This window comes from Echinops telfairi, unplaced genomic scaffold, assembly GCF_000313985.2.
Source record: "Echinops telfairi isolate 266 unplaced genomic scaffold, ASM31398v2 ScPeMD7_60;HRSCAF=208, whole genome shotgun sequence".
Classification (NCBI taxonomy): domain Eukaryota; kingdom Metazoa; phylum Chordata; class Mammalia; order Afrosoricida; family Tenrecidae; genus Echinops; species Echinops telfairi.
This window is the reverse complement of record NW_022103958.1, coordinates 42,384,427-42,399,101: the sequence shown is the minus strand read 5'-3', so window position 1 is coordinate 42,399,101 and position 14,675 is coordinate 42,384,427. Positions and strand designations below refer to the sequence as shown.

General features: G+C 43.6%; 1 protein-coding gene across 1 annotated transcript in view; it reads right to left on the bottom strand.

Annotated features, from left to right (window-relative positions):
- SBF2 (SET binding factor 2) overlaps positions 1–14,675 on the bottom strand; it is a 353,360-nt gene that overhangs the window by 103,612 nt on the left and 235,073 nt on the right. The window contains exon 17 of the mRNA XM_045291145.1: positions 14,130–14,198. Coding sequence (XP_045147080.1) covers positions 14,130–14,198 — 69 coding nt within the window. The remainder of the gene's footprint in view (positions 1–14,129; positions 14,199–14,675) is intronic.

Below are 14,675 nucleotides of genomic sequence, written 5' to 3'. Positions count from 1 at the left end.
GGAATTTCTGCTATGTTGCCTGAGCCGCCCCATTGCTCTTCTCAGTTGGAAGTGGACTCTCTCAAAGCCTGAGCTGTCCTCCTACAGTCTTGGTGGTGCCCTTGCTCTGACCTTGCGGCTGCAGATGTCCCCTTTCCTGTAACACAGTGGAAATGAGATCCAGTCTTTGTGGCAGAGCTGTGGGTGCACAGAATGTCTGCTCACAAGAGCCCTGTCCAGAAGAGTTTCCCATCTGTGTAAGTCCTGTGGGAGGGACCCCAGATGTGCTCACTTTCCAATTTCCCACTTAGATTCTCACATGTGTTTTCTGAAGGAAGTCAAGAATTAGCTACTTTCCTCAATCAGTCTAAGTAATACTCGGGGAAAAGAGGCATTTACCAAAATAGAGTATGTATTTAATCATATAAACACATTCTAAACATATCATGGAGACCCTTGAGGCAGTAATTCCATGCATCATAGCTTTGGGGGGACCAAGGTATTCAAATAGTGTGATGGCTTCCTGCTTCTCCACCTGATGTTAATGACCCTATGTAGCCTACTGAAAGTCTGCTCAAATGAACAACTTTCTGTTTGCTTCTATGCCAATGCTGAAATTGCTCATCCTTTTATGGCTTATCCTTTAAATGAGCTCATTCAAAAATATGAAATACTCTAAAATCAAATTTTCTAAATTCTCCTTTGCACATGAATAAAACCCAGTCTCATCTGGGCCTTTATGTATCATCATAACTATTTCTCTCTTTCCTTTTAATGTTCAGATTTTATTTTTGAGTCTGAATCTGGAATAATGCGGCTGCCTCAGAACCCTCCCGAAGCAGGATCCTAGAGACCACGCATACAGAGTCTGAGGCATAACTGGAATCAGCCTGAGGGCAGGCCTGTAATCAGTCCTCTCATCCTGCGTGGCTCGCCAGGGGATTGGAGGCCTCCTTCCGTCAACACTGCTTTGCCCTCACATCCTGTGTCTGTGAGTCAAGGGAAAGAGGGCATTGTTCCTTCATTCCAAAGCAGAGTGCATCCACTCGTTGATCGGAAATGACATTCTTTTCTAAAAAAAGGAAATGTACTTGGCAGGGCCAACAGAATACACCCGATGCCACGAGGGCCTGACTGCAGCCCCTAGTTCTCTTTCCTTTCTCATGGTTTGTCTGTAAAAATACACAACCAGTCGATTGTTAAGGACCCTACTTAGCCTACTGAAAGTCTCTCAGATGAACAACTTTCTTTATGCTTCTACCCCAATGCAGAAATTGGGCAACGTCACCTGATCCCCAGCATGCGATCCTCTTGTGCTGTCTCACTCTTTGGCTTTTCTTCCTTTCCTCTTTCCAGAAATTTTCCCTCCAAGGTTCTGAACTTCATTCTTTTCTCATCTCTCTCCTTCCAGCAGGGCTTAGTAATTGCCTCTCTGTAGAAACTTATCAAAAATTGGTGCTTAGGCGAACCTATTCTTTTAAGATGCAGTGCGAATGGATAAGGTGCTCAGCTGTGACGGAAAGGGTGGAGCTTTGAGTCTACCCAGTGATGCTTCCGAAGCAAAGGCCGGGGATTCCAAGAAAAGGCCAGAAAATGCCAATGACAACCTGACGGAGCACAGTTCTACTCTTACATACAAAGGGTGCCAGGAGTCAGAAGTGACTTAGTGCCAACTGGATTTTCTTTTTCCTTGGTGCTTTTTATACTTTCAAATTAAAATTCTACGATTCTCATTGTCTTCTATACTGGTAGCAGGGGCAGTGAATTATTTTAATGTGGCTTTTCTAGGCAAAGTCTCTAACCCCCACCAAACGACCTTTCCCTGCGTGGGTCTGGCAAGAAGGTGGGGGAAGATAACTGATGGAGACTGAGTAATCTCCAACGGGACTCCCTGGAGTGGCATCTCGATGTGTGTACAATGAGCTCTCAGAGAAGCAGGGAGCAGGATCTCCTTACCAGCAAGAGCCCAGAGTGGAGCATATCCTTTGGACCGGAGATCCCTGTGTGGGTGACCCTCCTGGGTCCAGAGGACAGCTATACTATCAGAGGAGCAGCAGCACAACCGGAGTCAGAGCACGAGCTTCCCAACCCACTGAGCAAGGAAAGTCGAGAGCTTTTGTGCAGGACTGGCTGCAGGGTGGGATGCTTCTGGGGAAGTTGGAGTCACAGACCCAGCGAAGGGGCGCTGCGTACTTTTGGGCTAACCACTGAGGATTACAACAAAAGCGTATGTCCTGTGGACATTTATTAGTGAATCTGACAGAACTCGGTAACACGTCCCGATAAACAACTCAACTCTGAGCTTTTCTCAGGGGCATTACAGTGTGTTAGCTTCCTTATTAAGCCCTTTAAGCATGACTTTTTTTTTTAATTTTTAAAAAATCATTTTATTAGGGGCTCATACAACTCTTATCACATTCCATACACACATCAATTGTGTAAAGCGCATGTGTACATTCATTGCCCTCATCATTTTCAAAACATTTTCTCTCCACTTAATCCCCCGGCATTAGGTCCTCATTTTTCCCCTCCCTCCCCGTTCCCCCCTCCCTCATGAGCCCTTGATAGTTTATAAATTGTTATTTTGTCATATCTTGCATTGTCTGACGTCTCCCTTCACCTGCTTTTCTGTTGTCCATCCCCCAGGGAGGAGGTCACATATAGTTCCTTGTAATCAGTTCCCTCTTTCCTACCCACTCTCCCTCTACCCTCCCTGTTTTGCCACTCACACCACTGGTCCTGTAGGGCTCATCCGCCCTGGATTCCCTGTATTTTCAGTTCCTATCTGTACCAGTGTACATCCTCTGGTCTAGCCAGACTTGCAAGGTCGGATTCGAGTCATGGTAGTGGGAGCGGGGAGGAAACATTTAGGAACTAGAGGAAAGTTGTATTTTTCATCATTGTTACATCACACCCTGACTGGCTCATCTCCTCCCCGAGACCCCTCTGCAAGGGGATCTCCAGTGGCCTACTAATGGGCTTTGGGTCTCCACTCCGCACTCCCCTCATCATTCACTATGGTAAGATTTTTTGTTCTGATGATGCCTTACACCTGATCCCTTCGACACATCGTGGTTGCATAGGCTGTAAGCATGACTTTTGTCTGTGATTCTGCACAGTCATTGCAAGGGATATTAGAACCCCAAGAGGTTATGTAGAGAAAATAAATTAAGACCATATACCGGTCCTACGAACTGGCAGCCTGTAGATTTTTGTTTTGACTATTAATACTTGACTAGGAAAAGCTTTTAAAAAGTAGATTTTAGGTTTCTTTGAATATAAAAATGAGCTGATAACACCATTCCCATGGTTTTTGGTTCGACAGCAAAGGCCTAGAACTATAAACAACAGGTGCACCTTTCACACAGCAGGCCTTTTCTAGTTCACTAATTTCCTCTTTAATTATCCTACCTGCTTATCTTTTTTCCTTAAGCATGTGAATTTGCAATTCTGCTGAAAAAAATAGGAAGAACAGATAGAGGCTTGACTAAATATGTGACATCCCAAAATGTCACATACTTAGTGACAGTCAGTTTCTCAACCCATATACTTGCCTTCAGACCACCGGGGAGTCAGATATTTCCTCTGTTTTCCATTTAAATCACCAGCATTTGCAGGACCAGTAAGTGTGTGCACGCATGCACACACACGCATGCGGTGGGGGAAAGGCTCTTATGGAACCTAAAGAGTGATCCCAACACTCTCCAGATCTAAGAGCTCAACACGGAGAATGACCTCTATTCTTCTACAATTCCCACCCCTCAATATTGACATGCCATCATCCTAAGTACTCAGCATGAAATCAAGGGGAATTGATTGGAAGATCCGTTTGAGTGTTCATTCTCGTGCCAGGCAGCCAGTCCATCTACCTAGGCCCACAGGGGTCCTCAAACTTTTTAAACAGGGGGCCAGTTCACTGTCCCTCAGACCCAATGGAGGGCCAGACTATAGTTTAAAAACAAACGGGGCAAAAACACCCAGCGGGCCGGATAAATGTCCTTGGCTGGCCGCATGGGGCCTGCGGGCCATAGTTTGAGAATGCCTGAGTCCTAGGGGATTGATGAATTTTGCTTTGATCACATTTACAGCAGTTCCTGTGGGAGTTGAGCTGTGTCTGATGTGTGGAGTCGCAGAAAGAGGGTACAAATAAGGGCTGGAGAGAAAGAATCGGTGGCATGTACTGTTGTTATGGGTGCCCCTGAGTTGGCAGTATCTCATAGAAGGAAACACTGCCAGTCAAGTCACAGTCACTGTGATGTCTGAGACAGTTGTTGTAGCCACTGAGCAGTCCATCTCATGGATGGTCTCTCTATTTGGGTTAACCTTCTCCTTGACCAAGCATGGTGTCCTTCTCAGGGCCTGGCCCTTCTTGACAATACGTCCAAAGTATAAAAGCAACAGCAGACACTATATTTACTGATGGCTTGTGTGTTCGAAAGTAAGTTCTTCACATATGCTATCTTCTTTAAACCTTCTCACAATCTTGTAGGGTAGATACTATTATCATTTAGGAGCCTTAGTGGTTAAGGAGGACCCCTGGTGGCCTAGTGGTTACATGACCACAAGGTCAGAGGTTCAAACCCACCAGATGCTCCATGAGAGAAAGACAAGGCTTTCTACTCCTGTAGAGAGTTAGTCTTGGAAACCCATAAGGGCCATTCTATCCTACCCTACAGGGTCACTATGGGTTGGAATCATTTTGATGGCAGTTGGGTTTGGTTTTCAGGAGTGGCCGAGCACCTGGCTGCTATCTAGAGGTTAACTGGTTGAGCCCATCAGATGCTTTTCCATGAGAAAAATGGGCAGTCTCCTTCCATAAAGATCATATAGCCTTGGATACGTTATGGGGCAGTTCTGTTCTGTCCTGGGGGAATCACTGAGTCAGCATCAACCTGATAGCAATGACTTTTTATTTTTTTATGTTTATTCATCATTATTAAAGATAAGACAATGGGAAGAAACATAACATGACTAAGGGGTCTCACAGCTATTAAGTCCTTGGCAAGATGCCTCTAGTGTTCACTCACTAGATGGTAAACTCATGAGGGCAGGAGGAAGTTATATTTCTGGAGCTGTGTGCTGCGTAGTGGTTCAAGGTATAGGTTTTAGGGTTATAGAAAATTGAGGTGTGGATTCGTTATTCTTTTTCAAAAATCATCCCTTGGTTTTGTTGATCCTCTGTACTGTATTTTGTTTTCTCATTTCATGAATTTTCTTTATTTACTGCTGTTAAGCACCAAATATATACCAGGCACAATGGGGGTGAAAAACACACTCTCACGAACGATGACAACAACAACAATAGCACCTTTGTGGAATCCACATCATTGTGGCAGGATACAGAAAATCAGTATTATAAGGTGATGAGTGTAAAGCAAAACATCAAACAAAAACAAAACCAACCGAGTAAAGGGGAGCAAAAGTACAGGCAAAGGATGGGCAAAATTTTAAGGGGGGTAATTGGGATAGGACTCCCTGAGAAATCGCAAACAAAAGAGATGAAGAATCTGCAGACAAAATTGCACAATTGGCTTAGGGAAGGTCAGCGCCTCTGGGTGAGGTGAGAAGTCGTGGGGGCGAGGTGGGGGTGGGGTGAAGGGAGATATTGTTTCTAAGTAGAAGAATGCCACAATTTGACTTATGTTTTCTAACTCTAACTCTGGCAGCTGCGGTGATGGCTGTAAGGCATAGGGCTTAGAATAACTCACAGTCCTCCCTTCACTGTCTGGCTGACTCTGAAGGCAGTCTGCCTTGATCTCCAGTGGCAATTCTTACATAAAAGAATGTAAGGGGGAGGGGATGAAAGCAGGAAGGCCAAGAAGGAAGAAATCATGCAGGTAAGAGATTACTGTGGCTTAGAAATTGTTTCTACAACCTGGTTACAAATTTTAGCCTCCCTTCCCAACACTGAAGGTTCTGGGCTCCAGGTGTTGCTAGATGTTGCCCTGTGAGCTGCACTTTTAGCTAGCACTAAAATGCTCTTTTGGACTCTGCTCCCAAGGTTTCCTTCTCAACCTTGCAAATTTCCCCTACTTCCTTGTTAGTCATACATTTAAAGGGACATTTGCATTTAATCCTACATTTCAGTGTTTGATTCGCTGTAGCGTGATATTGTGATATTGAGAGAGGAGGCGTTTCACTGTGCCATCTTGCTGTCATTGGTAGGTGGCATCAAGTGGGTTCTGAGTGGCAGAGACTGTGCACAACAGAACCAAACAGTATCTGGTCCCGGTCTATCCTCATAATCATTGATCCCTTCTGATAACATGCCAAAGTATGTGAGACAAAGTCACTCTTTCCTCGCATTCTGGCTGTGCTTTCTCCGAGGCAGATTTGTCTGTTCTTCCGAGAGTCAATGGTATGCTCCAACCTTCCTGACTCATTGCCCAGGTTTGACATGGATGTAAGGCAGATGAAAAACTATGGCTTGGAATGGTCAAGCCTTAGTCTTCAGAGTGACACCTTTGCTTCTTTAACACTTCAAAGAGGGCTTTTACAACTGATTTATCCTACTCAATGTCCTCTGATTTACTGACTGCTTTCTTTTTTCTTTTTTTAATCATTTTATTGGGGGCTCGTACAATTCATCACAATCCATCCATCCATTGTGTCAAGCACATTTCTGACTGCTGCTTTCATGAGCATGGATTATGCTTCCAGGTACAATGAAATCAGAGACAACTTCATATTTTCTCCATTTATCATGATGTTGTCTATTGGTCCAGTTGTGAGGATTTTTTTGGGGGGGAGGGGTTAATGTGGCAGTGTAGATGCCACATTGCCATACTGCCACATTGGAAATCCCTTTGGTTTGAATTCTACCTCTTTCTACTTAATAGTTATCTGCCTATGGAAAGCCACTTAAATTTATCCAAGCTTTAGTTTACACAATTGCAAAATGGAAACCACAATAACACCTAAGTTATAAAATTTTTGTGAAGATTATAGTCCAAGGTGTATAAAGTGCTTTAGCTAGTGTTTGTCACAATAAGAAATGCTCAAATAGAGGTTACTATCATCTCCACTGTTGTAAATGGGTGAGATTAACCACACCACTGTACTAATAATTAAAGCCTTTATTAAACAACTGGACCAAAAGTAGTCTAGCACCTGGAAAACCTCTCAATCCAGAACAAAGAAATTCCAAACTTTTTATAGTTCAAGATAGGGGGCTGGCTCAAGGGAAGGGTTATTCTAGCCCTTACATTCTTATCAGGTTGGCAGGGTAATGGGATTGGGGGGGAACAGCACAGCTGCAGGTGCTAATTCAAGGTCTTACAAGATAGTGTACATGTCTTGCTAATTGGGCAGGCAGGGTTTGGAGTCATCTTGGTCTTGTTGGGAGAGCTGGGAGAGGGAAAAGGAGAAAGGGGGCTAACAGCTAGCAGGAATTAAAGGCTGTTGGGGGAGGTTCCTACATCCACCCTTCTTGTAGCATCTGAGATCTAACAGGCACACCATAAATGACTGCTGAAGGGATCTACAGACAATAAGTCACGCATGACAGTGTGTCCATGGGAAGACGTACAGCTGCCCTATCTCTAAGTATTTATCATTAGACCTCGATCACATAAAAATGGTCTTGCAGAGGGGTCTCGGGGAGGAGATGAGCCAGTCACGGTGCGATGTAACAATGATGAGAAATACAACCTTCCTCTAGTTCCTAAAGGTTTCCTCCCCGCTCCCACTACCATGACTCGAATTCTATCTTGCAAGACTGGCTAGACCAGCGGAGGTACACTGGTACAGATAGGAACTGAAAATACAGGGAATCCAGGACGGATGAGCCCTATAGGACCAGTGGTGTGAGTGGCAAAACAGGGAGGGTAAAGGGAGAATGGGTAGGAAAGAGGGAACCGATTACATGGAACTGTGTGTGACCTCCTCCCTGGGGGACAGACAACCAAAAAGTGGATGAAGGGAGACGTCGGACAGGGCAAGATATGACAAAATACCCATTTATAAACTATCAAGGGCTCATGCGGGAGGGGGGAGCGGGGAGGGAGGGGAAAAATGAGGACCTAATGTCGGGGGTTTAAATGGAGAGAAAATGTTTTGAGAAACGATGTACAAATGTGCTTTACACAATTGATGTGTGTATGGATTGGGATAACAGTTATATGAGCCCCTAATAAAATGTTAAAAAAGAAAAAAAAATGGTCTAAGGTGAGGCCTTGCTACACACACCCTTCTCTCCTTTTTTTAAAACCTTGCTCATGGAGTTGTTTGCAATTCCTAATGGCATCAGATAACAGTTAGAACTGCCGGGGAGTGTTTAATGGGTTGTAATCATTATGAAAGCAGATGGTCGGGAGTTTTTCTCCTGTGGACAATAGATGGATTTGAACTGCCGGTCTAGCTGCTTGGTAGGAGAAAGATGTGACCATCTTCCTTCCTTAAAATTAGAGCCTTGGAAACCCTAGTTCTCCTGGGCACTCCAGGGTCACTATGACTTAGAATCCACTCCGAGGGTAATGGAATCCTCTCTGTAAGTACTGTCTGTGAACTCCATGACAGAGAGCCTGATTTGTTCATCTTTATATTTCCAACGCTTGGACATGGTGCTAGTTCAATGTCTATTGAACCAAACTGCACCACATTTATTTTGGAATAGAGCAAGAGCCAGAATTCTAGCAGGCTGCCTTATTTTCTAGGGTTTGAATAAAAGGACCCCCAACTTTTAAACATCAAAGGCAAGAAGTAAAAAATTCCATAAAATTATTATTTATTTTCTTATTGAAATATACACTATTACCTATTTTAGAGCCTTTGAGTACATTATCCTTGACTTACCATATATTATTAGCTTAAATGGTGGATAGAATATAAAAAACATACAGTCATTCTAAATATACAGTAATTCACAGTTCCCAGAAGCAGAGGTTCCCCCAGCGAGCTAGGAAAAAGGAGTAGTCCTTCCACACTTCTGAGTGAACTGAGAGAAGCAGGAGGTTGCCGAGAGGGAGGAGAAGGAAGGAATGCTACACTGTCCTAAAGGACAAGAAGAAAATGAAGGGAGGAAACCAAAGCAATACACGAATTCTCTGGCCGTCCTAAAATTCCACTGGGCTGGAGGCATCGGCTCTAATAAACATGCCACCCCTCTTCCAGGCCAACCTTGGAGCCTGCCCAGAGATGATGCTTTAGGCCTGTCGTCACGCTCAGAAACGTTTTTCTGCTGAACGAACTTATTCTTAAGATTAATACTTCTTTTAACAGCAGGAAAAAAAATCCATCACCCCCCCCCAACTTCATTTTTGTGTGCCAAAAATGCAGTCCTCTGAGACCTGTTGTAGGAAATGCAATGGATCCAGATCATGAAGCCTGAGAAGAACAACATTCTTTTCTTATTTTGTAGATTTTCCAGAATGTCTCTTGTCCTTTACCAATTAATAAAAAGGAGATCGGAAGAAATGACATTTTTCATATTTCCATAAGATTTTCCTCCTAGCAGTTATCTTCATACAATGAAAGCGGGTTTGATTATATCCCATCAGCACTATCTATAGACGGTCCTATCTACAGTAAGACATATATATATATATATACATATCCTGTATATATATTAGAATATACAGGTGACCTAAGAATTCTGGGCTTAGACAATTCTTATTAATAACATTCATATAGAAATCTAGCAACATCAATGAACCTTAACAATGTACCCAGTGAAAGCAGCTTGGCACAAAAAGAAACACATTTTGGATGATCCCGTTTCTATGAACACCCAGAAAAGTTCAGTCTACTGAGACAGGAAGGCTGGTGTTGAAACTGGGCAGACGGTTTCTTCTAGGGCTGATGGACATGTCCTAAAACTAGACTGTGATAGCTGTCCAACTCGGTAACTACATTAGAACCTCTGAGTTGTACCTTTAAAATGGGTGAATTTTTGGTTTATAAATGATACTTCAATAAAGCAGTTGAAAAATAAACCTGCAGGGCTGAACTATTTTCTAAAGAAACTTTTCTAGGCTGAATAAAATGAAAAGTTTGAAGAAATGAATTTTCCCCCAGTGAGAATGTGATTGTGAGTAATGCTCTTAGGCTGAATAAAAGACCAATCTTGATCAAGAAGACATCCTGTAAGTATGTGGGACATCTTTGGAATATGGAAAGGCTTTGCTTCAGGGTGCTTGAACTTAAGGTAGAGCGGTACATATTTCTCCCCTAAGTAAACATACACTAGAATGGGTACTAAAGGAGAGTGCCAGTTCTCCTAAGAGCAATTGTCAGGATTGGTAAACCAACAGCTATGCGTCACAGAAGAGGAATCCATCATATCTGGGTGGACCCAGGACACTTACCCGATCACCTGGGTTATTAACAACACGGCGACCCTCTGATACACAGATTACTGAGGAGACACCAATAGTGGCTCGTGGTGAAGGTGTTCATGGGCTCCCTGATTGCTCATTGTGATTGTTGGGATATCCTGTTTTGGTTCTACTTCTGCTTTGACAATGGACTTTTATTTTACTATTTAATGGTATTTCATCCAAAAGAGTAACACCTAGATAAGACCCCCTACCTAAATTAAGGCTCTTAATAACATCCCTGAACAAAAAGGCCCTGAGACAGTAGACAAAGACTAGCCCAAGGTTACTATCAGCTTTGAAATGATTCCTCTGCTGTCAACAGGTGAGTAACATATATATACACATACACACACACACACACACACACACACACACACACACAGTATGTTTCTCCATGGTAAGGACCTAACCCCCACCCAAAGACATGCTTGGTAGGGTAGAGGGTTGATGAAAGAGAGGAAACCCTTAGGTCCTGAACAGCACTGACAGTATACCACACACTTATGTAGCAATACTTTTTTGACTCACTCTCATGAGCTGTTACGGAAGGATTTCTGAGAAGTACTAGTAAATATGAAGAGTGGAGTGGGAAGACCTGTGAATGGTCTGGTATCTTTTGTTTAAAAAATGTGAAGTTTATGATTTTTTTTTCCCTCCAGTAGGAAAGAAGCCAACAACAGTTCAGAGGAAAGGGGATGGAGGTGGCAACAGGGACTTCCACATTGCATTTTTTTTAACCTTTCTACGCTATCTTAAAGGAGTCCGATTAACACTGTGGGTTAGGTGTGTTGGTCTGCTAACCTCAAGGTTGGCGGTTCAAACCCACTAGCAGCAATACAAGAGAAAGGTGAGGCTGTCTTCTCCTGTCAAGATTTTCAGTCTTGGAAACCGGCCCTTTAACACAGTTCCTCACGGTGTGGTGACACTGCTCCCCCACCCCAGCCATACCATGATTTTCGTTGCTACTTCATCACTGTCATTTTGCTCCTGTTCTGAATCGGGCAACCCTGTGAAAGGGTCCTTCGACCCACAAAGGGGTCACGACCCACAGGTTGAGAACCACTGCTAGAGCGTTACTATGAGTGTGAATCAAATTGATGGCAGTGAGTTTGGTCTGGGGGATATTTTCTGAAGTTTCTATGTATCTGTGTTATTTTTAAATTGTCCATCTAGTTGATAGAATTGTAGCCAGTCTGATTTTCTTAATGTGTAATGAAATTAAGAAAATTTTAATGTGCAACACGGAAAAGACTTTTAAGCTCCTTGGGTGTGTGTGTGTGTGGGGGGGGGTAGTCAATGTTTGATTCCTTTTGCAGCCAATGACGTTGCCTAGTATGTTACCCTGTGTATGTTTACTTGCTCAATAAACTTTTGCAGCATTGGGGAAAAAGAGGTCAATAAATGTTATTAAAATATTTTAAAAGTAACTATAAACAAGCCAAAGAGCTGAGTCCACTCTCTGAAGCACTGCTGAGCAAGGTCCAGGAGCTTACATTGCTCCTCAGGAGAAAGGCAAGACTATCTGCTCCCCTAAAATGAACGGCCGGGAAACGCGACAGAAGGTCACTATGGGTCAGAGTCAACTGGCGGGCAGTGGGTCTAAGGAGTATGACGAAAGCTGGAATAATGCAACTTAAACGACAGAGTTCTCCTGCATTAAGAGAACTGCTCGGCACCAGAAACACTTCCCCACCAGACAGAGATTTAGAAGTGTCCGAGTCAGTGTGATTCACCCTCCCTGACCCTAGAGCATCACTGACCAGTCCACTGCTTCTCTGCTCCAAACCCATCCTCCTCTGCTCTGCTTTGTGATAGTGGAGCTGGACCTTAGCAACATTGCTCCTCTTCCACTGGCACAACTTTCAGCTTGGTTAGTGAGGGTCTTGAGGGGACGCTGCAGGAGGAAGTAGCTTCTCTCCTGTCTCTGGTGTGTGCCTTTGTCTCTCTCCTTGCTCCTGTGGTGTGTGCCTGCTCATGGGGAATGTGCGGCACACGCAGGGCTTTCCATTTCAGTGGCACCTGGGTGGTGGCAACTTGGGGAGCTCCAGTGGAACCCCACTAGGCAGATCCCCAGATTTCCAGACTGCTTCAGACTTCCCAGCCCTGTAAGGTCTGGTCCCTGAGATAAATCACTTATTTCACACGGTGGTCCTGCTCTCGTGATCAAAGCCTCATTGACATACAATGGACAATGATTCAGCTTATTAAAAAGCCAATCGTGAGTGACTTGAGCAATTGAGTTTCAACTGTCAATTCTTATTTTCTTCAGTGTTCTTATAACCACGTGATTTCTCACTGTAAGTAACTTAGGTGTGTAAAGTGAGAAAAAAGTTCAATGCCATTTTATTGAACAAACGACCACGTGAAGAACCTAGTTTTCTGACAATGTTGAGACACGGCGACAAATTTCCTAGGTAGCTTAGAGTCTGGCAGAGGCTGGATCTATTATTGTGACAATACTCTCCAAGCTGCCAGGGGAATGAGGCAAAAACTCTGGAGTTGTGAGAACAAGACTAGCATGTGTGGGATGCAGGAACCTGGAGAGGGCTGGAGCTGGGTGTTAAGCTAGGGAGGAAAGACCACAAGATGCTGGCCAAGGTCCAGTCAGTTGTCTCTCGTGTCCAAGTCCAAAATTCAATTTTCAGCATTACTTTGGATTTTCCTTTGTTTCCTGAAGCATGCTTGGTATGACATGCCAGTTCTCAGAGGTCTGAACCTCTTAAAATCCACTTTCTGTGTTAGAAAACCAGGAGATGGAACGTAGCAAGAAACAGGGATAAGTAAGCAATGACTTAGCAGCAGAGAAAGAGCTCTTGATTGTAGAGAAACTTCGGGTCTCATTTTCAACCCAGACTGTGGACAGATTTTTTTTTCCAAAGAACAACTTGTAAGTAAATATTTATTGGGTGCCTATTAGAGCAAAAGCATGAAAGAATATTGTCAGCATCCAAAGGCATGGCTCCTTTATGTCTAGGCACATCATCTTGGACCAACCAACAGATCTGGGAATGAGGAATAAGCTATCCTGACTCGGAATACACGCAGTGTGTCATAGCGGAAGCCAGGATCCCTTTATAACCATTTCCTTGAAGTCCTGGGCCTCCTGAAGCTGACCGTGCAGGCTGCTCCACAGTGAATGAGCCCGCCTGGCCCAGGTTGCTTCCCATTGCACATTCCAGAAGGGCACAGTAAATGCTGTGCTCTGAGTGTGGTTATCGCATTCCTTCTAGGTATCTCACAGGAAAAGCGAGCGTAAGGAGAACTTCTGGACCCTTTGCCAAAAGAACTCCTCTATTTTATGAGAAGGCATGGACAGAACTGTAATAAGTGACAGGATGAAAAACAAATTTTTTACACATTCCAGAGAATTCGCAAAAGAGTTGCAGAAAATGCCAACGAAATGGAACTCTTACAAATATATCTAATTGCTGTCCCTGTTGAGTCCACTCTTTCATTCAACAAACATTTACTGAATGGCCCTGGGAGATAGCAGCAAGTAAGACAGAGATGTGCTCAGCTACATGGAATTTACTTTTTGAGTGAAGAAGGAAGGACACTGGCAAACATGTGAACTAATCCATACGTAATATGACTTCAGGTTCTAGAAATGAAAATAAGGCATGGAAGAAATGGGGGAGAGTGTAGCTCTGAAAAATGATTTGGTGTTCTGTGTTATATTTCCTACACATCACAAGCAACAGATGGTATAGAAAACACAGCCACAGATCACGTCTTAAGTATGCTGAGGACACAGATTCATGTGGTTCCCTGATGAACCACTGGGTGCACAGATATAAATCATCATGAGCTTCCATGTAAACCAACAAAACTTACCCTATAGAAAGCACTGGTCAGGGGGAGCAAGGCTGCAGCAATGTTATATTCTTCTAAACTTGAACAATCCTTAAACAAAACAAAGACAAATGAGCATTGTTGGGACATTTATCCAAATGCATAAATACATGGAAATCAAACTCTGATCCTCATTATGTACTTTCCTGGGAGATTTGTACTTGGAATCCAACTCGCCACTAAGCTATAGGTAAGTCTGAAGGAAAGAATACTGCCCTGAAGCACATTTTTAGAAATCAGGCAAAGTTAAGTTGGGGAAACAGATCTTTTGTACACGCTTGGTAAACAGCTACCTTTCGTTTCCTGATTGTGTAAGTCTGGGTACTTCAGAGAAACAAATCCACAGAAACTCATGTGAAGTGAGAGTTTTATATAAAGGTTAAGTGTGCATCAAGAAAACATCCCAACCCAGTGCTGCCCAAGCCCACAAGTCCAACATTAGCCCATTAACCCATATGTCCAACACCAATCCACAGAGTCTTCCTCCATCTCACAAAACCGATGCAATGATGCCAACTGCAGGAGGAA